Below are 26,081 nucleotides of genomic sequence, written 5' to 3' on the forward strand. Positions count from 1 at the left end.
ACAGTTCAAGCTGGGCTCACTGTTTGTGACCCAGACTGGTCTCGAACTCACAATGATCCTCCTGCCTGAGCCTTCCCCGGCTTCTTTTGCTCTTTCTAATTCTTCTTCTTCTTCTTTTTTTTTGTGTGTGTGTGTGTGTTTTTCTGGTATCAGGAATCAAACTCATGACCTTGCCCCGGGCAGGCGCTGTGCCGCTGAGCTAAATCCCCAGCCCTAATTCTTTTCCAGCCCTTCCTCTGCAGACTCATTCCTCACTTCTAGTCCCCAGGTAATAACTGATCTGTTTTGTTGTTGCTCTAGATTAGTTGACATCTTCTGGAACTTTATATAAATCATATAATATATACATATTTGGTATGATTTCTTTTACTCAATAATTATTTTCAGATTCATCTCATGATGTCTCAATAAATTTAGTATTAAAATATTTATACAAAGTTTTCTTTTCTTGAAATGTGTATACTTTTTTTTTTTTTGCAGACTGTATAGTCTTGCATTTTACAATGGTATGTAGTTAAGTTTCTTGGAAATAATTGGACTTCTTCAGATTGTTCTTTTTAACTTTGTTAGATAGAACCAGGACATTATTTAGGTTAGGACTGATTTTTATTTTTTAACATTATCACTGAGGCTAGACCTTTTGTGTGTTTTACCTTTTTTGGGGGGGTCCTGGGAATTGAACTTGGGACCTCATGCATGCCAGGCAGGCTCTGTGCCACTGAGCTAAATCCCTGGCCTTGTGCCTTTTACCTTACTCCATGTTTTATAGCTCTTTCACTCTGCTTGGTGAAGACTGATACTGTTTTGGCCCTGGGTGAGTAGCACTGATCTAAACTGAGCAGAATACTCAAGAGGAACCCTCTGCAGATCTCTGGAGTCTTCTTTCTCTGCAGCAATTTCCTTTCCAGTACTTTTGCGGAAAGGAAATTGAGGTCTAACCACCCTGCTTGCTAACACCTGCAGCATTGTCTCCTCAGCTGAGGAATACCTTCAGATTCACTGAACTTTTCTTTCCTAGGCCTTGGTCCAGAAACTTTGTCTAGGAGGTCACTTGGAGCAACGATAGGGCTCACCTCATTTGTTTCCCACCTCTCAGAAATCACTGTCTTAGTCACTTTCTCATTGCCAAGGCTCAATACCTGACATCCACAACTCAAAAAAGGAGCGGTTTATTTTGGGCTTGAGACAGGCAAGAAGTACCTTTTTGCTATGCAGGGCAGAGGTGGTGTTGTTTGGCAATGGCTGTCACTCCCCTCTGCTCCCTAGAACCCCAGAGTAAATGGGGACAACTTGCCTCTTTCCTCGGGGTCCTCCTGCCACCCATGCGGTTACTTCACAGTCACTCCAACAAGTCAGCCATGGTGCCCCTCCCCGGTCCTCCCACTCCTGATGTGCTGTCACCTCTTTGAGGAAGAAGGAGGAACCATGCTAATGTGGCTAAGATCCAAGTGGAAGGAATCTGGGCTTATTTTTTTTCTTCAGATCATTTTCTTTATTAGTACATGTTTGTTGTAGTAAATAATATCTACATTCCTTGTGGGAAGTTGGTACATGTACATAACACATCTTCATTCCCTTTTCATCCCCTTTGCTCTCCCTCCATCCCTCTCCATCCATCTCTTGATCCCTGTCTTTTTTTTTTTTACCTTTGCAGTACATGTTTACACTCTGCTAGTACAGTTGGTACATGTACATGTTTTTATTCTTTTATGGAAGGTAGTATGTGATCATAAACATTTTTGAGTGTTTATTTATTATTTTAGGTACATGTTTGCAGTGCATAATGTTTACATTCTTTGTGGGGAATTGGTATATGTATCTTAGCCATAGAAAAGAGATCTATAATTATAGTATGAAAACTAAGATAAACCAAACATTGACCTATAGTAAATGTCCCTTCTAAGTGGAACAACTTTGGTTCTACTAACAATAGAACAGTTTTCAAAGCAATAGTGTAAAGTTAAGTAGCTATCCAGAGATAGCTAGAGCTTAGTAGTTATACTAGTAATATTAGAGGGAGTGGGGAACCAGAGAATGAAAAAAACAAAATTTTGTTCATGAAGGTATGACAGCTGTCAACCAAATAGATGGTGTTGCCCTGTCCTTTCATTGAATCAATACCCTGACAGCTACAGATACCCGTAGCCTCCCATCCACTTGAACCTATCACAGACCTGCACTTGGACCAATCAGCAGGCCCAAATTTGAACCAATCACAGGATTATACTAGGAACAGTCACAAGCTTGCAGCTGCTATAAGCAGCACTCCCCTCACACTTCTCCAGTTAGTCTTGGAGGGCTTCCACTTTTTTACTGATCCTCTCCCCCCATGCTACCATACCATACAAGTCCTGTTAAAGACTCACTCTGGAGGTCCTATAAGTTTGCCCATGATTTCTCAGGTAGTATGACCTCAAAACATCCTATAAATCTACTCAAGATTCTTGTCCTAAGTAGTGTAGACAGAATGGTCACTTTAAAGGAAAGAGCAATAAACACTAGGGTTTATTAGCCCCAAGGAGTTTCAGAGACCAGCAGCCAATGAAGAGCAACAGAGAGCAGCAACTGGCAGAGTCAACCAATGGTGTCCAGCATAAACTGGCATTGAACAGTGGTGGCTAGCAGCCAGAGACCAGCACCCAGCAGAGTCTCGATGGTGGCAGGGACCTGAAGCTGGCTGTGTTGACCAAAGACAAACAACGTTATCTGTTGTCCAGGAGCATCAGGGGCACTAGCAGGGCTGCACTTTGCCAATTCATGATTTCTTTCTAAGCAAAAGAAGCTTCAACTGATTGGCAACAGTTTAGTCAACATGATGTAGTCAACAGTTGGCCAAGTCCAAGGCAGAACGGCAGGGCAGAGGGGCATAGCAGAGAAAAAGCTTTTCATATCATGGTCGCCAGTAAGCAGAGGGAAAGGAGGTACTGGAGGGAGATGCACCCTTCCAGATCACCTGTGACCTGCCTCCTCACCAGGCTCCACCTCCCAGTGGCACTCCAGCTGCGAATCCATCAGTGGACAAATCCACTGCTGAGTGTCATGCCCCTCATGATCCAATCACCTCCCACCAGCACTGCCTCTGTGCACATGAGGGCATCCAGATCTCAACTACTTCACTGTTCGTCATTGCCTGGTGGCCAACGTCTTGACAATTGTTTTTTTTGTTGTTGTTGTTTTTTCCGGTACCAGGAATCGAACTCACGACCTTGCACTTGCCAGGCAGGTGCTGTGCCACTGAGCTAAATCCCCAGCCCATTGACAATTATTGGTAAATATACATTTCATATTTTTTAATTGTCCCAGTGAAAACAACTGAGTCCAGTCCCTATTATTCCATCTTGGCCAGAAGCAGAAACTCCATCTTTCCCATTGGTAGAATTACATTTTAAAGGAAGACTGGTCATGTTATCATTTCAGAAGGGAGATCTTTCAGTCTAATTTTGGACTCTTTTTTGTTTCTATCAACACTATGCATTTTATGACAATAACAAGTACAGATTCAGAGCACTTTAGGGTTCTTCCTCCCTTTTCTTTCTTCATTTATTCATTTTTTTTTTCTTACTGGGAATGAACCCAGAGCCTTATACATGCTAAGCAAGCAGTTTACCATTGAGCTACATGAACATTTATTTTATTCATGGATTGTACTAAATTTGTTAAAAGATCAATTGTACACTTACTCTTTAGGATAAACTATGTTGGGATGTAGAGCTTTAACACCATCATTAAAATCGTTTGCAAAAGAAATAGGGAATTAAAAAATAAAAACAAGCCAGATGTGATGGTGCACATCTGTGATATCAGAACTCTCAGGGGGTTGAGGCAGAAAGATTGTAAATTTGAGTTCAACCCGCACAATTTAGTGACTTAAAGACCTCATCTCAAAATAAAAAGTAAAAAAAAGGGCTGGGACTACAGCTCAGCAAAAAGGCCCAGTTCAATCACCAATATTTCAAGAAAAGAAGGTTATTAATACTCTATAACAAGTCCCAATTAGCCAGTGTAAAAATGACATCTATTTCTTGCTGGCTGTGTGATCATACCTCTTGGAGGTGTTACAGGTCTTGTGGCATTTGGCTTCTCTTTCTGTGCAGGCTTCAGAATCCAAAAGGAACACATTGTTTCATCCACATTCATCATGACACTTGAAGTATCTAACTCTCCACAATAATTGGGTGCAGCAAAAAGAGTGATCAACCGCCTTTTGCAAAATAATTCATTTCCATCTTGAGCTGTTTGATGGACTCAGCATAGAGAATCCAAATCGTGCTGATGGAAAAATTTTGCAGTGAGTTCTGCATTAAATGTGAAGGGCACTCCTGTCATTTTACTTCAGCCTACACCGCTTTATCCAGTTCAGACACAGAAGATCACAAAGACAACCTTGATCTGGAGCATCTATTGGTTGCATAGTTCTCCAGGTCTACTCCATAGATTGAAGATCTGGTGAGACGCTTCTGTCACAGCAGAATACGTTCTCATCATCATGGCTGCTGTCAGTAAGCAGTTCAAACAGTCTGAGAGTTTCCCATAGTTTGGTGTTGTATTTTTTTTACATTCATCATAAAACTCTTAAGTTCTATTGATGCCGGGATGTTTATTCTCTCTGAGAAGAGAATGATTTTTTTTTTTTGGTCTTTCTGAGACAGGGTCTTCCTATGCAATTTAGGCTGGCCTTGAACTCACTTTGTAGCCCAGGCTAGTCTTGAACTTGCAACGATCCTCCTGCCTCTACCTCCTGAGTGCTGGGATTACAGGTGTGCACTACCACACCTGTCTGTAAGAAAGGAATTCTTGGGATATTTGATCTTGTATGCCGGTATGAGGCCGATAATCTCCAGTGACTACTTGCCTCAGTCCCAAGAAGCAGATGGTTGCTATCTGTTGGGAAACTTCTATATTCAAGAAGTTGAGGTGAGTCAGAGTTTGCCCATATATATCAACATATATTCAGCGGTGTATTGGAGCATGCTTATACTGGCTCAGGAAAGCCAGTTGGGCACCTCTCTTCCCAATTCCATGGGTATGTAGCTTAATATTGACTGTGGCAGGAGTATTCACACCAGGATAACTGGAAAACACTTCAAATCAGGACTTAAAATTTTTCTTTTGTGGAGCTCAAGGTACTGCATGCTATTATCTGGCATAATGCCTGGCTTTGATAGGTATTCAGTCAATATTTGCTAAATGCATAAACATGATACCAAATACTATATGTTTAATCAGTTTCAATCAGTTTCTTAAGGTCCTTTCAGCCACATTTTGACCTGATCAGGGCACTATGGAGAATTCCTTACCATAAAAGACCCTGTGAGGACATTCCTGGGGTATCTTTGCCATGTTCCCTGGCTGCTGTACAAAAGCAAATCTTGGCACCTAGCTTTGGTTTCTTGGAAACATTTGACAGAAGAGAACAAGGATGAGAAGCAAGAAGGCCATCAGAGGTGACTCTTCCTGATGACAGGGACTCGTGTTCTTAGGGGTCAGCATCCAGCATCTGTGTGGAGTGTGCCATTAGGTTGCTACTTGTATTTTTCAGGGTGGGGTTCCTGTGAGAATGTCGGGTGGGTGAGGGATGGTCCCACACTAGTGTATATCTTGGACTAATGGGAAGACGTGTATGCATTGATGATAGATATTAGCGAGCACTGTGGGAGAGCTCCTGGTTGTGAGAAGGAAGGTCCACGTGCAACTGGCACAGGGACAGGAAGGATGGGAGGATGCAGCTCCAGTGCAGAATGCATTGTGATGAGGCTTTTTGCAGGGCAGGGTCTGGGGACTCTCTGGTTTAGAAGCAGGTGTGAGATCATGGGTTAATCTAGGTGTCACGTCCCTCTGTCAGGCTCCTTCTGTAAAATGACAGCCAAGCTGGCTCTTGTAGGAGTATGCATTAGAAAGAGGTGGTGATGAAGAGGGGAAGGTATATGTCACATTTGTCACTGTGATAATTAGCACCACTATAGGATAACAGCTTCACCGCAAAATGCCATTGCTGATTACACCTCAGAACAACAGCACATTCTGTCACAATGTTTATTTGCTCTTCCTATCTGATCCTGTATGTAGTTATGGCAGGCAATATTGTCACTTACTTTTACCTTTATTCCTTTTTCTTCCTTCCTTCCTTCCTTCCTTCCTTTCTTTCTTCTCCTTCTCCCTCTTCTTCCTTCCTCCCTTCCTTCCTTCCTTCCTTCCTTCCTTCCTTCCTTCCTTCCTTCCTTCCTTCCTTCCTCCCTCCCTTCTTTCCTTCTTTCTTCTTTTTTTTGGAGACAGGGTCTCACTATGCAGTGCAGACTAGCCCTGAACTTCTTTATGTAGCCCAGGTTGACTTCAAACTCATAGTGATTCTCCTGCTTTAGCCTCCTAAGTGTGGCAGTTACAGGCATGCACCATCATGCCCAGCCTTTTTAATTTCTTTTTTCACCTTTATTTCTTTTTCTTTCTTTCTTTCTTTTTTTTTTTTTACAATGGGGATTGAACTTGGGCCTTGGCACAGGTTCTGCAGTACTGGGAATTGAAACTTGTACATAATAAACAATCACTGTACCACCAAACTACACCTCAAACCCTTAATTTTTAAGCCAAATTAATAGAGTGTTATGGCTTAAAAATCATATCTACTATTGAGCTATTGTTCTTTCTTTGCTTGTTTTGTTTTGTTTGATGTGGTACTGGGGATTGAACCAGGGCCTTGCTTGTGCTAGGCAAGCACTCTACCACTAAGCTACAACCCCCGCCCCAAATCATATGTACTGTATAAAATACATACAGTGGAAGATATAGTTCTCACATCTTTCCTCTATCTACTAATTTTCTTTTCCCTAGCAGGTAACCTCTGTTGTTAGTTCTTGGTTATCTTTCCAGACTGTAATACATAATTACATCAATATGTATATATTCCCTATACACCGTTCTGCTCCTAGTTTTTTCTCTTAAACCTTACAGATGATTCCATGTAGTGCATAAAGAATTCCCTCTTTCTTTTCAACAGTGCGTAGTGCTCCATTGTACAGATGTGCTAGACTCATTTAGCCAATACACTACAGTAGACATTTAGGTTGCTTCTAAAATCTTGCTTTGAAAGCCATGCTGCAGTGAATTTCTTTGGAGTTCTGCACCTCTACTAGTATACTTTCATTGTACCTGTTTCATGGCTGGAGCAGCTCAGGCTCAAGGTGATGAAGTGATGTGTATATGGTCACAAAAGCAAGTTCTGTAGTTTCCTTCCATCCAACATGCAGCCTGTGTTTCAGTCAGCAGCAGTGTTTGTTTGCAGCCATTTGCCAGGCTTTGTGATTCTTTAGAGGTTGATGGACTGGGACCCTGCGGTGGGGTAGGGTCATTTCTAGGTGGTCTGAGAACGCAAGGATGAGGGGAAGGCTGACCCAGGGGTCAGGAGTTTTTGCTTGTTTGTTTGTTTATTTTGAGACAGGCTTGTGCTTTGTAGTTCAGGCTGGCGCTATGTAGTTCAGGCTGGCCTTGAACTCCAGGCAATCCTCCCTCAGCCTCCAGAGTGCAGGGACAACAGGCTGTGCCACCACACTGGCATCATTTAGCACTACCTAAAGGATGAGAAGGAGTCAGTCCAAGAAGAGGGCGGGCAGGCACCCAAAGCATGGGGCACCAGCAGTTTGGTGCCACCAGAGTGTGGAGTGGATGGCCTGCCTGAGGTTGCAGATGATGTGGAGCAGTGGTCTTTTGTTTTGTGCTTGGACATGGTTCTTTTGGTCTTGCTCTGAAGGCCATGGAGTCTCTGGGGAAACATTAACTCTTGTGTCTTACTTTTAATGGTAATCTGAAAAGCAAAGGAAAAAGTCATGTTTTGGATCCTGTGGGTGGCACTGCAGAACCCACGCCTCCAGATGATTTCAGCGTCTGCATTGCCTTTGTGTTAGTGTTGGCACTGAGTAGTGCTGCTTTAATTGTCTCGCTAATGAGAACAGAGGGGGACTTAATATGTAAATGATGCGTTTGTGCCTGGAGGAGGCCGAATGCCCTCCCAGAAGGCTGAAAGAACAAAGGATTAGCAGAAGCTCCAGAGGGAGACACCGTGGGGAAGTGCGCGGTGGAGTCCTCACACAGCACAGGCTCCAGAGACTGCACTGCAGCTCTAGGAGCATCTACGCAGCGCTTAGTCTTAGCGAAAGTCACTGTTGCAATAAATTAATGTTTTTATTTTAAAATGTATTGGTTTGATAGTTCTGTTTCTTTTTAAATGGTAAATTATCATTGCTTTTCTATAGTTTTATATGGCGTAAATATATGTCTACATCTTGTTTTCTTTCTCTATCTATTTAAATGATATTCTAGTACTTACAAACAAATGATCATCATGGGGTATGGAGATTTTCTTTTCCCTTCAGGGAGCCACTGGGAAGTTTTAAGTTATGTGATCAGATTGGTATTTTAAACAATATTTTGACTGCGGAAGAGGGGTTGGGAAGAGACAAAACTAGACTAAGGGGCTGATGAAGCCTGAACTAGATCAGTGTAGGGTTGTTCAGAAGAGGACAGACCTGGGAAATGTATAGAAACTGACGCGATTTGGGAACTGAGCACACAGATGACGGAGAAGAGGGCCTGGGCTGGCCCGCTGGTTTCTAGGTAGGTGGAACTGCATGGGTTGTGGTATCATTAATTAGTGAAGGCATAGAAAGGAAAGGGGAGTAAAAGGCGGCAGATAAAGAGACAAGGAACACCGTGTGGGCAGGCGGGCATTGTGATGTGTGTGGAACGTCTAGGCTGTTGGATCAATGACCTTGAATCTTGAGCCAGAGGTCAGGGGTGGTCTTGCAAATCTAGGAAGAATCAGGATTTGGGTGATGGTTAGAGGAGAGAACATTGCAACTGTTTTGGGTTTTGGGGGTTGGCGTCTCCTCCTAGAGATTATTTCTAGGTTCTTTCTGTCCCGTACAACGAATTGATCAAAACAAGCATGAGGGGCTGGGGATTTAGCTCAGCGGCAAAGCGCAAGGTCGTGAGTTCGGTTCCTGGTACTGGAGAAAAACCAAAACCAAAAAAAAAAAAAAAAAACCAAGCATGAACGTTGCCAAAGTTTCACATTTATTAAAGGTAGTGGGAAACAAAAACCAACCAGGCTCTGCAGAGCAAATTTTGGCCAGGTAAAGATAGGAAAAAGGAGAAAAGCAGAACAAAAGAACAAAACAAAACCCCACCCACAGCATAAAGGGTACCATGAAGAGACAGACAGTGAGTACTCAGCAGCCAGAATCTCTTTTTTATATTTCCTACACTGGCATCATGTCCAGGTCATCCTATTAAAAACCTGCTGGAGTTCTTGTGAGAAGTCTGTGCGCAGGGCTTTGGGAATGGTTCTGCGCATGCGTCCAGCTATTTGGTCACGCCTAGCTTCCCGGCTAGTTCTAGCCATGCCTACCTTCCTCCTGCCAAACCATGTGCAAAGCATGTGTAGAATACATAGGCAGGATAAAGTTCTGGAGAAGGGAAGCCCAGATGTGAGTTTGCAAAGGAATAGCCGGAAGAATGGGAGAGGTGGGAAGGGATGGATCTTGGTGACTAATGGAACAAAGGATTGTCAACAATGTCACACACACAGCAGAGGCTCAATAAGACCAGATCCAAAATGTGTCTTACTAGACTTAAAAATATAGTATCCATGGAAAAATATGGCACCGCTCTTCTCCTTAGGCTCCAGCACAATTTAGAATCCTCAATTGTACTCTTCCTAGTTGTGGCGCCACTCAATTAACTGGAGCTAGTTCCAAAGTGCCCCTGGCTTGACCTTCCTTGTATGGGGCTGGGAGTGACAAGCTCGGCATTGTGGGACTTTTTTTCCCATCAGTCAAGTGTGTGTGATTGACACGCAGGTTTTGCTATTCCCAGTGACCCCAACAATTTATTCTTTCAGGGGCCCTTGAATCTGTAACTGAAAAGCAAATGGGTTGGATTGGATGTGCTCCCTGGCTCCAGCTCTGAGCACCTGGTGGTGGCCCCAGAAACTTCATGGGGTGGCCTTGTTGCATTAGAATGCCCATGGAACCATCTGCCTGCTGACTAAATGCCCTAGAAAACTACCACGTTGCTCAGTTTCCTCTGGTGGTTGCCTTGTCCAGGATAAGCCTATGAAATATTTAGGACAAAACAATGAAAGAGTTATCACAGTGATTCACTAGCTATGGTACTAATATTTCAAATGAAATGATAGCTTCTGGCCCAAGTGACCGGAGGGAAATCCTAAAAACATTATTTGTTTTCTATTGTTTTGTTTTGTTTTCTTTCGAGACAGGTTCTCACTGTATAGTGCAGGCTGGCCTGGAACTCTCTTATGTAGCCCAGGCTGGCCTTGAACTCACAGTGACTCTCCTGCCTCAGCCTCCTGAGTGCTGGGATTACAGGCATGCACTACCACACCCAGCCTAAAAAACATCATTTATCTTTTTAGCATGAAATGATGTGAGTGATGGCCAGTTTGGTACCTGGAATGTTTTTGTCAAGCCTTCTAAAGAGCTCACTCTCCTATTTCCTTCATCCCTCCTCACCTGGCCATAACATAAGTTTAAAATAGTTTTTCAGTGTTGAGTTGGTGAGATACCATTGTTCTTAATTTTAATTTTTCAAAACTTTTTTGTTCCTAATTTTAAAACAAGAGAGTCCAAATTATAAATAGCAGGCTAGTGCAAAATGTTTTGTTCCTCTCACCATCTATTTTAAAACACATACACACACATACACACACATACACACACACAAAGACAGCAATGATTTAATAGTTAACTCTTATTAATAAAGTGGCCAAAGGCAGGAAAAGGCCATAGCGGCTGAGGCCCTAGAAGAACTCATGTTTTGAGGTTGGCACCACAGGCCAGCACCTGGGCAGAGATGATGACAGCAGACTGCTCATGTCTGAACCCAGGTCCGGTCTGCCAGGAGTGTGGCCTTGAGCAGGTTGTTTTGTCTCTCTGCGCCCCAGTGCCCTTATCTGTGGTGGGATGATGACAGTGCTACCTCCTGAAGCTGTTGTACTTGTTGAGCAGATTGAAGCACTCAGGACACACCTGGTGTGTCAATGCAGGTTTTAAAATAATAGAAGCCAGGCATAATCCCAGTGCTCTGGGAGGCTGCGACAGGAGGATCACAAGTGCAAGTTCAGCCTGGGCAGCTTAACTCGGGGAGACCCTGTCTCAAAGTAAAAAATAAAAAAGCCTGGAGATGTAGCTCAGTGTAAAAGCCCTGGGTTCAAGCCCAGTATCAGAATAAATAAATAAATAAATAATATAATCTTTTTGGAAGACAGTTGAGTGATATATATCCAAAGCCATTAAATGTCTTTTTTTTTTTTTTTTTTTCAGTACTGGGAATTGAACTCAAGGCCTTGTGCATGCCAGGCACTCTATCACTGAGCTGCTTCTCTAAAACTTCTACATTTTATTTGATTTTATTTTGAGTCAGGGTCTTACTGAGTTACTCAGGCTGGCCTCAGCCTTGCACCATCACACCTGTCTAAAATATAATTTTAAAGCTAATCATTTCATTCTGCTCCTTGGCACCTGGCAGCATTTTGCCCACTTAAATATAATAGACATTTAATAAATGTTTGTTGGATTATATGTATATGCTATTATATGTGTGTATACATATACACTAACTACCTATGCCACTTAATAATAGTGTTAAGACAACAGGCCACACATAAGATGGTGATTTTGTAAGATTATAAAGGAGCTGGAAATGTCCTCTTTCCTGGTGACAGTGCTGTAACATATGGTGCCAGGTATTGTTCACGCATCTGTGGTGATGCTGGTGTAAAATGACCTGTGCTGTTCCACCCGCATAAAAAACAGACTTACGTACAATATACACAGAGCCATGGTAATAAATGAATGTGTTAATGGTTCACATATTTATTATACTATACACTTAGTCATTCTTTCAGTGAATTCTCCTATTTACAAAAGAAAGTGTATAGTGAGACCTCTGGCAGCGGCTCGGCATGGCTCGCGTGTCGGAGTCAGGGTCGTGGGCCGTGACTTCTTCTGCCTGTAGCTTCCTGCCGTGCTCTGTGATGCTCGCACTGTGCTGCTGTTGCGGAACAGTGCACACCAGCTCTGGCACCAGTGACGCGTGGGTGCCCATACATGACCTGTAGTGCTTGGATTCCCCTCCTCTCTGGTCAGGTTCTCATTAGGGAATGAAGGAAAATAGGTGAGGACTGACCTCACTGCCAGCAATTCTGGACAACAAATATTTTGCTTTTGTTTAGTGTTTGAATCTCTGGGCATCTTTCACTTGCTAATCAAGTATTCTAGTGACCAAACACCTTGCCTTTCACAAGAGAATACCAGCTTTGTGGGCACACAGCTTTGATGCCCACGAGACACTTAGGGGCCAGCACCAGACAGTACGTAATCAGTTGCCAAAATGTACACAAAAGGGAAAATGATTTCTGCTGTGGTCATTAAAAATCACACAGAAGAGGAGCACTGTGATGCACACCTCTAACCCTACTTTTTTAGGAAGCTGAGGTGGGAGGATCACAAGTTCAAGCCCAGCCTGGGAACTTAGGCTCTCCATTTTGAACCCTGTCTCAAAATAAAAAATAAAAAAGGGGCTTTCGCTGTAGTTCAGTGTGAAGGTTCTGGGTTCAATCCCCACTATTGAAGGAAGAAAAAAACTTCTACATTTCCCTATCTACATCTAATATACTCTTATATCTAAGGAATTTTAAGTACCTCTTAAATTCTTGAGCTGAGTGATTATGGTGAGATGGAAAGAACATTAACTGATAATTAGGAAATTTATATTCTAAATTTGGTTCTTCTATGTGTATGATTTGGAACAAGTCCCTTTTCTCTAGGCCTGTAAAATTAGAGGTTTTGAACTTGATCTCAGACATCCTTTCTGGCTCCTGACAGTGTAAGATTCATGCAGCCCAGGGGGTCTGGTTGCTGAGGATTCTCAAAGCCCCTGGGTGGTCTGTCGGCATCTTTGACACAACTGAGCTGAGGCCAGAGCGGTGGTGTTGAGGAGCTGACGTTGCTGTGTCTGGTCCCTGCCCTCTCTGCTCCTGGCAGGAGGCTGAGCACCCATGTCTGCTGTCCCCAGGTGAGGCTGATGGCTGCAGGTCAGAGGGTATGCTGTCTGGGCAGGATTGTACCAGAACTCACAGCCCAGAGTCTGTTGTCACACTGGACCGGCCGACCCTTTGGTGTGTTGTCTGGGATTTGCTAAGGAGGTTTGAAGTGGAGAATTCTCATAAACTACATGTTGCAGCTCTTTCCTCAGGGCTCCCATCGCCTCTGTGGGTTCTGCTCACCCAGCCAGCTCCTGAGCTGGGCGCCGGGACCGACTCTGGCCACCAGAGGGCACTCTTGCGGTGTGGACACCAAACCTCTCTCCGGAGAAGTTGGGTCCATCTCTGCAAAACATCTGGGGTTGCCAAAGTCACTCTACTGAAGTGGTTCTCAACTGAGGGTGATTCCCCACTCCTCCCAGGCGGCATTTTAGAGTCTGGAGACATTTTGGGCTGTGACAACTGGGAGAGAGCCCCAGATGCCGTTGAAATCCAGGAAAGCACAGGGCAATAATGAATTATGCCTCTGAAGATGTTGGAAAATTTGCTCTACTTGAATCTGTCACCTGAGACAAAGAGACAGTCACTTGGAAGTAAGTTCTTTGGGCTGAACTTTTCGTGGCCCAGGTTCACCCACGCTGAAGGAAAATCTTGGAATAATGACCTCAAAGCATTTTCACTGCATAAAATGCAGTGGTCACAGCTACCACAAGACTCTGAAGAACATGTGGGGTCAGGCCAAGGGCATGCAAGGGTCCCCATTATGGAGAAAGCCCTGCCCCTGGGGCTGGCCCCTCTAAGCAGAACCCAAGCCCCAGGACATACCCCTGCTTCCTTGTGCAGGTCACATAGTGGTGGCTCTTTGCCTCACCCTGTGAGCGGGGTGACAGGAAAGCCCCTGGGGTTGGCCCTTCCTGCAGGGTGGGGGATGGGCCCCTGGCTCTGGGGACAGATGGGAACTACCAGGGAAGAATCTGGGGTATCCTTTTTGGCGTGTGGGCTGAGATACAGAGTTCTCATAGATCCTTTGCCCTGGCCTTGGCCTAGCTTGGAAAGCAGGGGCTGGGCTCCTGGCTCCTCTCTAACTTCCTGCGGGCTAAGCCCTCGCTGGCCCCCTCTGGCTCTCTCCTTGTCTCTCAGTCCTCTATCACTGTGTCCGCCACAGGAAGGGGGGAGCAGCAGCAGAAAGCAAAGGTGGCCGATGTGGTGGCGCATGCCTGTTATCCCAGCACTCAGGGGCAGAGGCAGGAGGATCACCGCAAGTCCAAGGCCAGCCTGGGCTACATAATGAGTTTAAAGACAGTCTGAACTGCATAGCGAGACCTTGTCTCAAAAAACAAAATGAAACAAAAATTAAATTGAAAAGTAAAGGCAAGAGGAGCCTCCACTGAGGGGAGACTGGAAGGGCAGGGACAAAGAATGGACAAAGGGACCTTCCGTTCCTCCCCAGAAAGGACTGGAGACAAACCTAGTGTGGGGTTTGCCACTTGGAGAAAGGAGGGCAGTATGGCTCAGTGCCTTGGCTCCTGCAACATCTCTGTCTGTTGGCTTGTCCTTGACTGAGCATCAGACCCCTCTCCCTCATACCCCCCCCCCAAATCACCTGATGCTTTAGATCTATTCCCTTGTTAGTCTCAGGACGCCAGTGCAGGGGGAAGGTCAAAGGAAGAGGAATGTTTGCCAGTGGCCTCCTCACTCTCCCCAGTCTTCAGAGTTCTGCTCAGGGGGCCGTAGCAGGGGGCTGAGGGTCATTTTGAAAGACTCCTGCTCTGCTGGAAGTTCTGGAGGCTGCTTTCCCTCATCTACAGGAGCTTGCAGGGCCACTGCTCCGTCAGCCCTTATCTTTCCCAGAGCCGATGGCGATGGCGGCAAGGAGACTGGCTGTTTCCAGTCTCCCAGGCCTCCCTGAAGCCTTCAGCCCCTTCCTGCAGGCCTCATGGGTGGTGTTTAGCTCTGCCTGGGATCAGAAACAGGCGCTCCGGGCAGTTGGCGGGCAGTTGGGACCCAGTGGAGGGAGGGAGGCGGTCACGCACTAAGGGGCCAGTTTGCCAAGGGCATTTTATTCCTGGCCAGTGGGGAGTATTACAGAGGCAGGAAGCAGTCCCTTCCTCCCACTTGCCTGGGGCAGAGGAGGTAGAAGGAAGCTCCTGAAGGCGACTGGAGTTTCCAAGGGATGGAAGAGAAGGCATGAAGAGTGGTGGGGGGACGGAGACCTTAGCCTAGACAGTGAGATGAGCCCACAGAAAAGGAGCCATGGGAGGCATCCCTGGCCCCTCCCCAGCGAAGACACTTGATTTCCTCCTGACATGGGCAGGTATGGGATGGATGGTGCAAAAGGTGAAAACTGTATTAATCCTCCCTCTCTCTGAAAAAATTGAGACCAAGACTTCTCAGTCTGATGAGCAATTTGGTGAGAGAGGAGGGGGCCCTGCCTCAGTTCCTCCCACCCCCACATTTGTGCCTCTGTAGTGGTCTAAGTCACCTCTTCAAAGCCTTCTGCAGTCTCACTTGTGTCCAGCAAAACCAGAGAAGAAGTTGGCCAGAGGGGACAGAGTTTGGAGATGCTTTCGTCTTCTGCTCCAGTTAAGGAGGATCCAAGGGCCACAGTGCTCTGAGGTACTCCAGGCTGGGGGAGGCAGGGTTGTCCTCCCCAAGCTCCATTGTGTGGGTCTCCAGGGAGAAGCCCTCTCTGGGGTCCAGACACCCCTTTGCTCCCATCATGGGGTCAGACTTTACCTCCAGCCCCCTAGGCCTGAGCAATGACGTGGGAAGCCTCTCACCCATCCCTTGTCCCAGCCTGGCCATCAAGGGGAGCCCTGGAGCTTGTTGGGGCCCTGGGGGACACCCAGGCCCTGGGAGCAGAATGGCCGGCTTGGAGGAGCTTCGGAGCTGTTGCTCTGCAAGGAGAGGAGGCAGGAAGGGCCCTGAGAGGCAGGCCCAGGGGGAGGGAAGAGGCGGGAGGGTAGGGACCAAGGAGGCAAAGCTGGACAGCCCGCCCTGGAGGCCCCCGAGATGGCAGCATGGCCTGAGCCAGGAGGGGTTGGGGGCAGAGCCAAGTCCTGGGGAGAGAAAGAGGAAGGGTGAGGAGAGTGCTGAGACGCTGAGCTCGCCTCCCTTCCCTTTCCATATCCTGCTGAAAGTTTCTTCCTGTCTCCCTCGGGCTGGTTTGCTTTTCTGCAGGTTCCTCAGGGATGTCCCTTCTTGGGGAAGCTTTCCAGACTCTCCAGCCTGGGCGGGAGTGCTGCTGCCCACCGTCCTCCTTCCCGCCCCTGTTCGCAGGGCACTTAGCTCAGCTAGGATCCCGCACTCTCTCTTGGGCCTGTTTGTCTAATGTCTGTGTCCTCATCTCTGTGGGGGCAGGAACTGTATCTACTTTCATCTCCCCTGAATCAAGCCCACCTCGGCAGGGATTTAGTGCTCAATAAAAAAACATATTGATCTGGGTGTGGTGGTGCTTGCCTGTAATCCCTGCACTCTGGGATGCTGAGGTGGGAGGACCACAAATTTGAGCCCAGCCTAGGCAGTTCAGTGACTTAGCAAGAACTTGTCTCAAAATAAAAAATGAAAAGAGAGCTTCTCACTGTAGCTCAGTGAGAAGGCCCTGGGTTCAATCCTCAGTACTGAGAGAAAAAAAAAAAGGTGTCGAGAGAAGGAATGAAGGCTATCCTTTGCCATAGCTCAAGGAATCCACTCCTCACTCCCTGCCCCTGCAGCAAAGGCTCTGATTCTAGCTGGGTGAAGGGCTGGTTGTATAGCCTTGGGCTTGTCCCTGACATGCACAGGCCTCTCTCTGTCACAAAGGCCTGTCTCTTGGCTAAGACCAGGCAGCATCGCAGGTGAGAAGGGCCCAGGCTGGGTGTGGAGTGAGCTTCGAATTTGTCTGCCCTGACCACAGTGCTCCTTCCAAGGAGGCTTCCCTGCTCCCAGTCCTTCCAGATCTGCTCCCTTTCACTTGCTTCCCACCTGGACCCCTGGAGCCAATTAGCTGGAACTCCATACTGCTTTTTGCACTTCCAGAATCCTAACTGCAGTCCACACTTTTCTTAGTGAGGCCACATCATTTAACTCAAAGAGCAAGCATCAACCTAATATGGTCACATGGCAGGGGGCCACAGTGAATACAACTGGGTAACCAATTAGGACTTCACGCATGCAGGTTGATAGGATCTGGGAAGGGAGAAACACGATGCTCCTCCATGAGGAAAAGCGTGGGGCCTCTGCTGGAGCTCACCTTCCCTGTGGGCCTTACATAAGGTGGGGCAGTTGTTTCCCAGGAAGGTTGTGTCTCATAGGCTCCAGGGGCAAGTTTGCCTCTGCCCTTGCAGTGACCTGTGGAACCGATGCCCTCAAGTCCCTGCATGCTGCCGCCCTGCACAGCTTCCTTTCGAGCAAGGGTGGGTTGAGATGAGTACAGTGTTCTGGAACTCCAGTGCAGAGCTGGGGTACGCAGGAGCTGCTAATCTTGTGACCCAAACTTGCTTTGTGTCCTTCAGGGCCTCAGCACAGGCAGCGTGTGCGTGAGTGTGTGTGCATGTATGTTTATCTTCTTCAGGGGGACAGGGAGGTGTGATGAACTCACAAGCTGGGGCTTGGCAGGGGCACTTTCCCTCCCTTCATGGTTTCCCAGAGAGGCACACTCAGTGCCCAGGGCACTCCCAGAGCTGGGAGGGGTGGTGGGGTGGAGGGACAGGGAGGGCTGTGCAGGTGCTATTCAGATCCCAGCTGCCATCCTGGTGGCACAGCGAGTCCCAGCTTGCCCTGGCTGCCCACACCCAGCACTCAGCTGTACACGCAGGGGCACAGAGACTGGGTCCCCAGCTGCACACAGCCTAGGGTGGAGGCCAAGGGCCGTCAGCCCATGAACTGGCTGGAATGAAGACAAAGTTCTTGGGGCTCTGTGATCTTTTCCACAGGAAATCTAACTGTTGCTGCAGAAACTGACTGGCTTCTGCCTACTTTCCACCCTCTCCTCCCACTCCCTCCCATATGCCACCATGCTGGCCTTCTTCCAGCTGCTCTGTCTGTCCCAGGGCCTTTCCCACTCCCTCTGAGCTTAGCTATGTATACTTTAGGCCTCAGCTCAAATGTCACTTTGTCAAGGAAGTCTTCCCTGATGTCCTCCGCACCCTCAAATTCTCCTCTGTATCAGGGAGTGCAATTCTAATGGCAGGTGTGTTAGTAATGGAAAGTCTGCCCACAAGACTGAAAGGCAGCTCTGCTCAGCGGGGTCAGGCCCAAGGATAGTGCCTGGCACATTAAACAGGAGCCCATTAAACATTCAATGAGAGAAATGAGTAAGTAAGCAAATAAAATAAGAAACTTTGTCTTCCCTGTCTCTCTTCTGCTGAGCCTCCTTCTCTACCTCTGATCCTTATCTGGTTCTGGCCTCATCATCACCTGCCTAAATAATCTTCTAAAGCCTCCAACACCAGGCTTGTGCCTCCTCTAATCCCAGCTACACACAACTTTAGCACAGACGCTCCTCAGCTTACAGTAGGGCTATGTGCCTGCTAAACCCATTGTAAGCTGAAAATAACATAAGTCAAAAATGCATGTAAACTGGGTGTGGTGGCACATACCTATAATTCCAGCTACTTGGGAGGTCGAGGCAGGAGGATCAAAAGTTCTAGGACAGCCTTGGCAACTTAGACAGACCCTGTCTTAAAATAAAATTTTAAAAAGGGCCAAGGATATAGGTCAGTGGTACAGTGCTTGCCTAACATGTGTGAGGCCCTAGGCTCCACCCCCAGTACTGCAGAAACAAACATATCAAAAAGATATTTAATACACCTAAGCTACAGAGTGTCACAGCTTAGTACACAGTGCATGGAGAGTAGTGGCTGGTCGCCAGCATGATGGTGCAGGGACTGGGAACTGAGGCTTGCGGTGTACTTTGGATTGCGAGCCAGGGAAAGATCAAAATGCAAAATTGCAAGTGTGCTTTCTACTGAATACGGATTGTTTTTCACCCCTGCACAATCATAAGTATTCTAAATGAAAACATTGTGAGTTGGGGCCTTCTATAATCTTTATAAAATGAAAATTGAACATGCTTCTTCCTCCTTGGTCCCTTCTAGGACCCTCTTGGCCATGGGCTAAGGTCTGATCCCCATGGAATGGTTTCCGAGACTCTGAGGGAGAGGATACCTGTTTGCTTTGCTCTGAGGGAGAGGATACCCGTGTCTGTCTGTCTGTCTGTCTGTCTGTCTCTCTCTTTCTCTCTCGTCTCTCCTCACTCCCATTTGCTCCAACCCTCACCACAGAACTCACTGTGACCCCAGGGACCTACCAGCACCCTGCCAGCTCTGTTATGCTTACTCATGCCTTTTTATTCTACTGGAGCTATTCACTCTGCCAGGGCCTCTTTCTCCACCTTCTTACTGTGTGCGTGTCACTACCTCCAGGAGCCCCTGACTTCTCTGGCCCCCCCCGAACCTGTGCTTACCTGAGTCTCAGTTTGGGTTACTGGCTGTCCTCCCTCTTTGCTCCCCACTGGGCTCTGAGCTTCTTGAGTCTCTGAGTCCCTACACCTGTAGATAGCTGGTGCTCAATAAATGCTGGTTGAATGACTAAAGGACTTGTGTACCTTGTCTCAAGTCTGCTGGGCCCTATCCTCAGCCAGGAGGGCCTCCCCCTCCTCTGTTAAGATTCTCTGTCCCCCTCATCCTAGACACTCACGGTGCTGGCTGCTGCTGCTCCCCTTCTTCTCAGAGACCTCTGGGGACTCCTGGGGGGTCCGTTCTCTGGCCAGCTGCTCTGCCATGGCCTGATGGGTGAACAGCATGCCGGGCAGGAGCTGAGGAATTACAGGGTGGGGTGCGGTCTGTTTTCCTCCCTGGCACCTGTCCTCCAATATGTACGTGCACCATGTCCTGGTTAGACAAGTACCCACTTCCCCCTGTTCCACTGTCGAGGGAGGGATGCCTAGTACAGAAGTGGCCCTTGCTCAGTGGTAGGAGCTGTCCTAGATAGATTGCTGAGCACCACTGCTCTGGGTTACTCAGGGGCTAGGATGCAGGAGACCCTTGGAGGAAGATGGGTCTTCATGGTAGAGAGCAGGGATGGGGGCCTCCTAGGCAGAGGGACAAGTGCTGGTGGAGCTCTGAGTCAAGGGTCACCCTCATGCCTACCTCACTCTGCACACCCATGGGCACAAAGGCTGGCCGACACCGGGTAGGGGCCCCCAGCAGCAGGCAGGGAGAGGGTGGAGCCCGCACCTCCCACACAGGATAGTTGACTACAATGAGCTTGCTGAAGTTGAACTTGTAAGTGAACCTTTTGCCTTTGGTCTTGTGCAGGATCCTCTTGTTGTAGTAATACCTGGAGAATGGAGGTTAGAATAGAGGCAGCATCAGAGTCGCCCTCCCCAAGCCAGCAAGGCCAAACGGAGCTGTTCCTGGAGGACAACAGGCAATGTTCCTCGGGCAAAGACATTTGCCAAGCCTGGGGCAAGTGGGAATCGGACAGGGGTGCCAGAACCACAGCCCTTGTCCTTGAACTCTGCCCTCTCTGGCTGTGCTGGCCAACTTGTCTCACCTGAGGGCCCGGCTGAGCTTGTCATAATTCATCTGTGGTTTACATTTCCTGCGGCCCCAGAGGCGGGCTACCTCATCTGGATCCTTGATGACGAACTCCCCGTATTCTCCCTGTTGCCAGGCAATGACATGGCGGAACTCTTCCTTCTGCAGCAGCTCCAGGATGAAGTGCCACAGCTGGATCTGCCGGGAGCCTGGGGAGGACTCGGGTTTGTAGGCCCAGTCAGGGAAGGCCAAGCCTGGGATGGGGAAGGGAGTGTGAGGGCTGCCCTGCTGCTCTGAGGCCCCACTCACAGCAACTGTAAGAGTATGGGGAACCTGGCAGAGAGGCTCACCTGAGATCCAGTAGTTGCCAGGGGTGGCCGGGATGCCCTCGGCCAAGCAGCTACAGTGCATGGTCCACTGCAGGCAAGAGAGGGCTGAGGCTGAGTCCTGGGAGAGGGGCAGTCACCTCTTAAGAGGAAGGGAAAGAAAGAAGGAATAGAGAAGGTCAGGAAGGAAAGAGAGCAAAGTCCAAGCGAGAAAAGGGAGGCTGAAGCAGGAAACTTCCTCATACCCAGGACAGGGCTCAGCCTTGTACCCACAGGTGCTCTGAAAATAGTTGTTCAGTTAATGAACCAGGGGCAAGGAAGAGGGGATCTTGCTGTTTCTCTCCTGGGGAGGGAAGGGAAGGGAATGAGCCACACTGAGATAGACTTGCATGATGCAGATGTAAGGAGGAAAAAAACCCATCGAGTAAAACCTTTAAATGGAAGAGAGGATGATAGTGCAAAAGGCTGCTTTCCACGATCACCACTGGATGTAGCCATGTGCAGAAAGATCGAGGAAGGACAGGAAAGGCTGTTATGGGGATGCAGGACATGAGGCTGCCTTTGGGCTGGGAGATTCTTGGATATTTTGGACTGTGTACCAGCAGGGTTCTGGGACCAGGCTCTGGAGCCCTCTCTGATGGAGCTGGCACGAGGGAAGCACTGTTATGAACTAGGACTTGTAGGCGCTCATGTCTGGAGGACATGTGACACTGTGTCTGGACTGGGCTCCTTACACTTAAAAAAATAATCTATTAGCCTGGCTTGGTGGTGGGTGCTTTTAATCCCAGGATTTAAGAGGCTGAAGCTGGACTATCATGAGTTCGAGGCCAGCCTGGGCTACCTAGCAAGTTCAAGCCTGGCCTGCATAGGGAGACCCTGTCTCAAAAAAACCAAACCAAACCAAACCAAACCAAACCAAACCAAGAATCATCTATGGCTGTGTTTCTCAAATTTAACGTGCATAATGATCATTCTGGAGTTGCTTTAAATGCAGATTCTGATTCAGATGGAATGGGTGAACCCAAGATTCTGAATTTCTAAAAAGCTCCTAAAGATGCTGCTGCTGCTGGTCTTTGGGCCAAACTTAGTGTAGCAAGAACCCCTGAAAAAGAAGCCATAGGTGTTAGAATGTTAGAGAATCCCAGACACCTCAAGTTGTAGGATCCTCCTGACTCTTCCCACTCCCAGCGCCAAAAGGCCATGTGGCCTCTTGCTGGCCCTTTGCTCCCCAGGATCTACTCAGTGCCTCGGAATCAATGGTTGACCTGACAGGCCATTGGAGTTTGATTTGGCCTGGGCTGAGAGCACCTCTGGAAAGTTCGGAAAGCAGGGCGGTGGGTAGATCCACGCATACTTGCAGTGCCTAAACTTACAGTTGGGGTGGAGAGAAGCTCAGTAATGGAGAATTAGAGCGCTTGCCTAGTCTTCCAGTGGCCCTGGGTTCTTTGTTTTTTTGAGACAGGGTCTCACTATGTAGTTCAGGCAGGGCTTGGACTCAATATGTAGCCCAGGCTGTCCTCAAAATCTCAGTGATCCTTTTGGCTCAGCCTCCTGAGAGCTAGGATTACAGGCATGTGCCACCATGCCCAGCTAGCCCTGGGTTCTATCCACAGCACCACAAAGAAACAAACACACACACACACACAAAAAGTGAAAACTAACAGCTGACATCTGGAATCCTTTCCCTTCACTCTCTCCTGAAGCAGAAGCCCCCTCTCCTCTCTCACCCTCCTTCCTGCCCAGCCATTAGAAAGTTTGTTGGTATAATCTTAGCTTGGGAGCTCTCTACCTCAGTTTCAGAATGCAGCCGGCTGAGAAATGTATGTGCAGAGGTTTCTAGGGAGAAATGTTCCTGGAAGGAAGCTGATAGAATTCCTGCTGCCTGCTGGATCTGATGGTGCTTCCTGGTTGGAGGTGCAGAGATCTCAATAGATTTAGGATCTGGCAAGAAGATGATAAACACCTGCCACTTACCGGACCAGACACACCCTGTGTCCTGCACAGTGCTACCGGATTAAGACTGAATGTGCTGAGATCTCCCACAAGGTAGGGCTCAGAAGTGCTGCACAACTTAAGGCCACACAACTACAAGTGAAAGAGTAGAAAGATGTTGCTGTAAGATTTATAAGGCTTAGCCAACTAGGCAGCCCAAAAAAGAACACCCAAATAAAAAACCAAAGTGCTGTCTGCAGGTGAGGTCAAGTCTCCTGGTCTCCTGATACCAACAGCCTCCTCCCAAGCACCCCGCCCCCAGATTTGTGAGTGCTCCTGGAGCTTCTGCTCTCTAAGAAGTCTGCATTCTGGGTGCGGAAAGTCTTACTGTTGAAAAATCCTGCCAAACATCCACCCACAAGTCTTTTCTTTTCTGCTTGAGCCCCTCAGGCTGACTGTGGGGGGCTCCTAGAGAAGAGCAGGCTTCTGTCCTGTGTCCGCATTCTGAGAATTGTCCTTGGCATTTAACCTTAATTCCTTGTGCAGTGGCTCTGCCAGCTGCCAAGGCTAGGAGGTGCTCTGCTGGGTGCCCTCCCCCTCCCTCTGGGCCCCTGCTCCTTCCCTCTTGCGCCCTGAGTCATACACAGCCTCTGAGGCTCCAACTGGCTCTTACAGCCCCTTTATCCCCTACAGCCCCACAGCTGGGTCTGTGCAGTGGCCTTAGAGGGGGCTGAGAACTGAGAATCAAATCAAAAAGATCATAACTCAATCTCAAATGATCAGTATGGTTTCTCTAAGGCACTTTGTGTTTCTGGAATGGTTATGGTAGGGAGCAATTATTACTGTCATCATCACCATCATTCAGATTACTACTAATAGATTAATCCCCTTGGCCAATAGAAGTGTTCATTACAACCCATGAAGGTTTTAGGTCATTATTTAATAAAGGCAATATAGATGATTGCGATAAGGATAGAGAGAAAGTCCTAAACTGGGGTTTGCAGCTAAAGGAAACATCCAAAGCAGATCTGACTTTTTAACAATTTTTGCTGATGTGATTCGGGCCCCCACTGTGTGCCCCGAATTGGGTACCACACTTTTTTTCCACGTTATTTCATTGATTCTTCACAATAGCCATTTGAGGTGGGTACTGGCTACATTTTGCAAGGTGAGGAAATTAAGGCTCAAAAGATTAAGAGACTTGCATAAGATCCTAGCCAAGTGGCGGAGCTGGATGGAAACAGGTCTGTCTGACTCCAGGCTCTTGGCTCTCATCTGACAATCAGGGCAGAAGGTTTGAGGGTGAAACTTTGAGGGCAGGGAGGTGAGGCTGGCAGTGGGCCCTGGATGCTGAAGGAGGGGCTCAGATGTGGGCTCCCTGCCAGAAAAAATTTCAGCAAAAACCCAGGGAAGTCAGAGGACAGCCAGCCAGATGGACAGAGGGCAATGCAGAGAGGATGAAGAAGACAGAAACATCGCACATATATGAACCTCAGTGCTGAGAACGTCAGCGTGCTCAGCCCAGCGCTGCCCACATGCAAAGCAGAGACCTGCATGGAAAATCACTTTGCTGTTGCAGCCTTTTAAGCAGCCAGTGTAGACTGACTAAATAATTTGATTGATTGGACAAAACCAGGTCTTTTCAGTGACTGCTTGATTGATTTAGTGGGAAAACAGAACTGTTTATAAACACAAAGGCAGCTGAAGGAGCAGGCTGTGAGAGTCATCGAGGACAGTGAATCAGAGAAGGAGACAGAAACAGTGATGTAGAGCCTAAGTCCAGCCCAGGGGAGGTTCAGAGTACAGCTTGGGGCGGGGTCGTAGGAGTTTGGAGGATGTGGGGAGTGGGGGGGGTATGGTGGTGTGATGGTGTTTAAGATCAGAGCGGAGAAACCAGCCAGGCTACAAGGAAGAGAAGCCCCTCAGAGCTTGGCAGTCTCCAGGGAATATTGCATGCTTGTTATCTTTGAACAAACTGTGCACCCCCTCCCATCCATCAAATCCCCAATCTCATTAGAACCCTCTGGCCTCTCCCTTGATCTCAGCCCCAAGTGGAGATTGGTTAGTCCTGAGACCTCTATAATGCTATTAGTTAAAGCTGCTTAGGTAGAAGAGAAAGAGGGGCCGCGGCCGGGGCCGGGAAGAGCAGAGCTGGCCACCTTTTTCCTCGGGCTGCTGGAGAAGGGCAGCAGTACATGCCCCCTTTGGCCTCCCTTCTGGTCTCCTTCCCTCCTCCCTGACAGAGGGGCATGGGGGCAGAGGCTCCAGGGCAGCAAGGAGCCCTCCTGGACGTGGGTTTTGGGAGCCTAGCTCCCTCCTGCAGCCTCAGCTCTGGAGAGGCTTCGCAGGGGTCCTGCACCAACCCTGCACCCCTCTCCATCTCTGCTGTCCCCCAGCCCTTCCTCCTGGGCCCCACCCTTTGCAGTGACTCTTGTCTCTGCATCTCTGGCGGCTGTGGGATTTAAAAGGTTTGTGTAACTCCATGGAGCAGAAATCCAAGCCCAGACACACCTGTGTCCCACCACACCTATGTCCACACCAACACACCTATGTCCCTCAGACCCGTGTCAATGGGCAGTCGAAGGTCAGGGGGAAGTGGCGGCCTCACACACTCTCAGCAGCCAGGGGTATCCAGCGACAGGCTTGGGACCGTCCCACCGGCCCCTGCAGGTTTCTGTTTCGCTCTGACCTTTCGTCTTCAGCTCATTGCTCTCCCACTGCCAGTTTCAGCCCTTTCCTCCCCTCCACTCTTCCCGCCTTCCTTCCTCCTCCTACCCACCAGCGGCTCTTGGTTTTCTCCCCTGCCGTCACTCGCTTTGCGGCATGTTCTCCCACTCTTTTTCTGTTCCCCTTTGTCTTTACTGTGTCTCTTTGTTGCCTGGTTTCTTCCTCTCAAGTGTGGCCTCTGTCTCACGCCTCTTGCCCAACCTCTTTCTCTGCTTCTGTCACTGGCTCTCCTCACTTTCTGTTTTCTTTTTCCTTTCTGTCCTTCCTCTCTGGTCTCCCTCCCTTTCCTGTGCCTCAGAGATGGAAGCTGAACCCTCCCGTTTCTCTCCCAGCCCTGGCCTCACTTCCCCACTCCCTCACTTCTGCCCCAGACCCTCCCAGGGTCCCAGTGGCAACCTCAGCATTCCCTCCATTTCCCAGTTGTGCCCTGGGGGCGTCCCCTGGGTACCCCCATCCTTAGTCTCCTAGGGAGGCGAAATCCCCTCCAGCAGGCCCTGAGGCGGCTGAGGAGCCAGATCCCAAGAA

General features: G+C 48.1%; 1 protein-coding gene across 9 annotated transcripts; it reads right to left on the reverse strand.

Moving 5' to 3' along the window:
- Nucleotides 1-14,348: 14,348 nt before the first annotated feature.
- Etv3l (ets variant 3-like) lies at nt 14,349-25,734 on the reverse strand. Of its 9 annotated transcripts, none has more exons than XR_001232196.1 (7): nt 25,609-25,733; nt 22,872-22,982; nt 20,588-21,039; nt 20,182-20,371; nt 19,730-19,847; nt 15,534-16,110; nt 14,349-15,416 (listed from the first exon to the last, which is right to left on the reverse strand). XR_001232196.1 is itself a non-coding variant. In XM_013508356.1 (7 exons), exons 3-7 carry the CDS (start codon nt 20,980-20,982, stop codon nt 15,635-15,637), a joined length of 1,038 nt encoding a protein of 345 aa, XP_013363810.1. In that variant the 5' UTR covers nt 20,983-21,039; nt 22,872-22,982; nt 25,609-25,732; the 3' UTR covers nt 14,350-15,634. The 9 variants fall into 9 exon arrangements, 8 of the variants coding, with proteins under 8 accessions (XP_013363809.1, XP_013363810.1, XP_005411791.1 ...); XM_013508356.1 differs by having other exon boundaries at nt 14,350-16,110; nt 20,588-20,780; nt 20,922-21,039; nt 25,609-25,732; XM_005411734.2 differs by having other exon boundaries at nt 14,350-16,110; nt 20,588-20,825; nt 20,922-21,039; nt 25,609-25,732.
- Between the last annotated feature and the right edge of the window lie 347 nt (nt 25,735-26,081).

Source organism: Chinchilla lanigera, unplaced genomic scaffold (assembly GCF_000276665.1).
Source record: "Chinchilla lanigera isolate Chin_1 unplaced genomic scaffold, ChiLan1.0 scaffold00144, whole genome shotgun sequence".
NCBI lineage: Eukaryota > Metazoa > Chordata > Mammalia > Rodentia > Chinchillidae > Chinchilla > Chinchilla lanigera.

Bases quoted from the DNA above. Each gene is read 5' to 3' on its own strand.
- Etv3l (XM_013508353.1), bottom strand. From the start codon at position 20,982: ATGCACTGTAGCTGCTTGGCCGAGGGCATCCCGGCCACCCCTGGCAAC. The intron at 19,848-20,181 runs GTAGGCATGAGG...GTAATTCCTCAG, and splicing joins CCATGGGTGTGCAGAGTGAG to CTCCTGCCCGGCATGCTGTT. The intron at 16,111-19,729 runs GTGAGTGTCTAG...TTCTCTCCCCAG, and splicing joins GAGCAGCAGCAGCCAGCACC to GACTTGGCTCTGCCCCCAAC.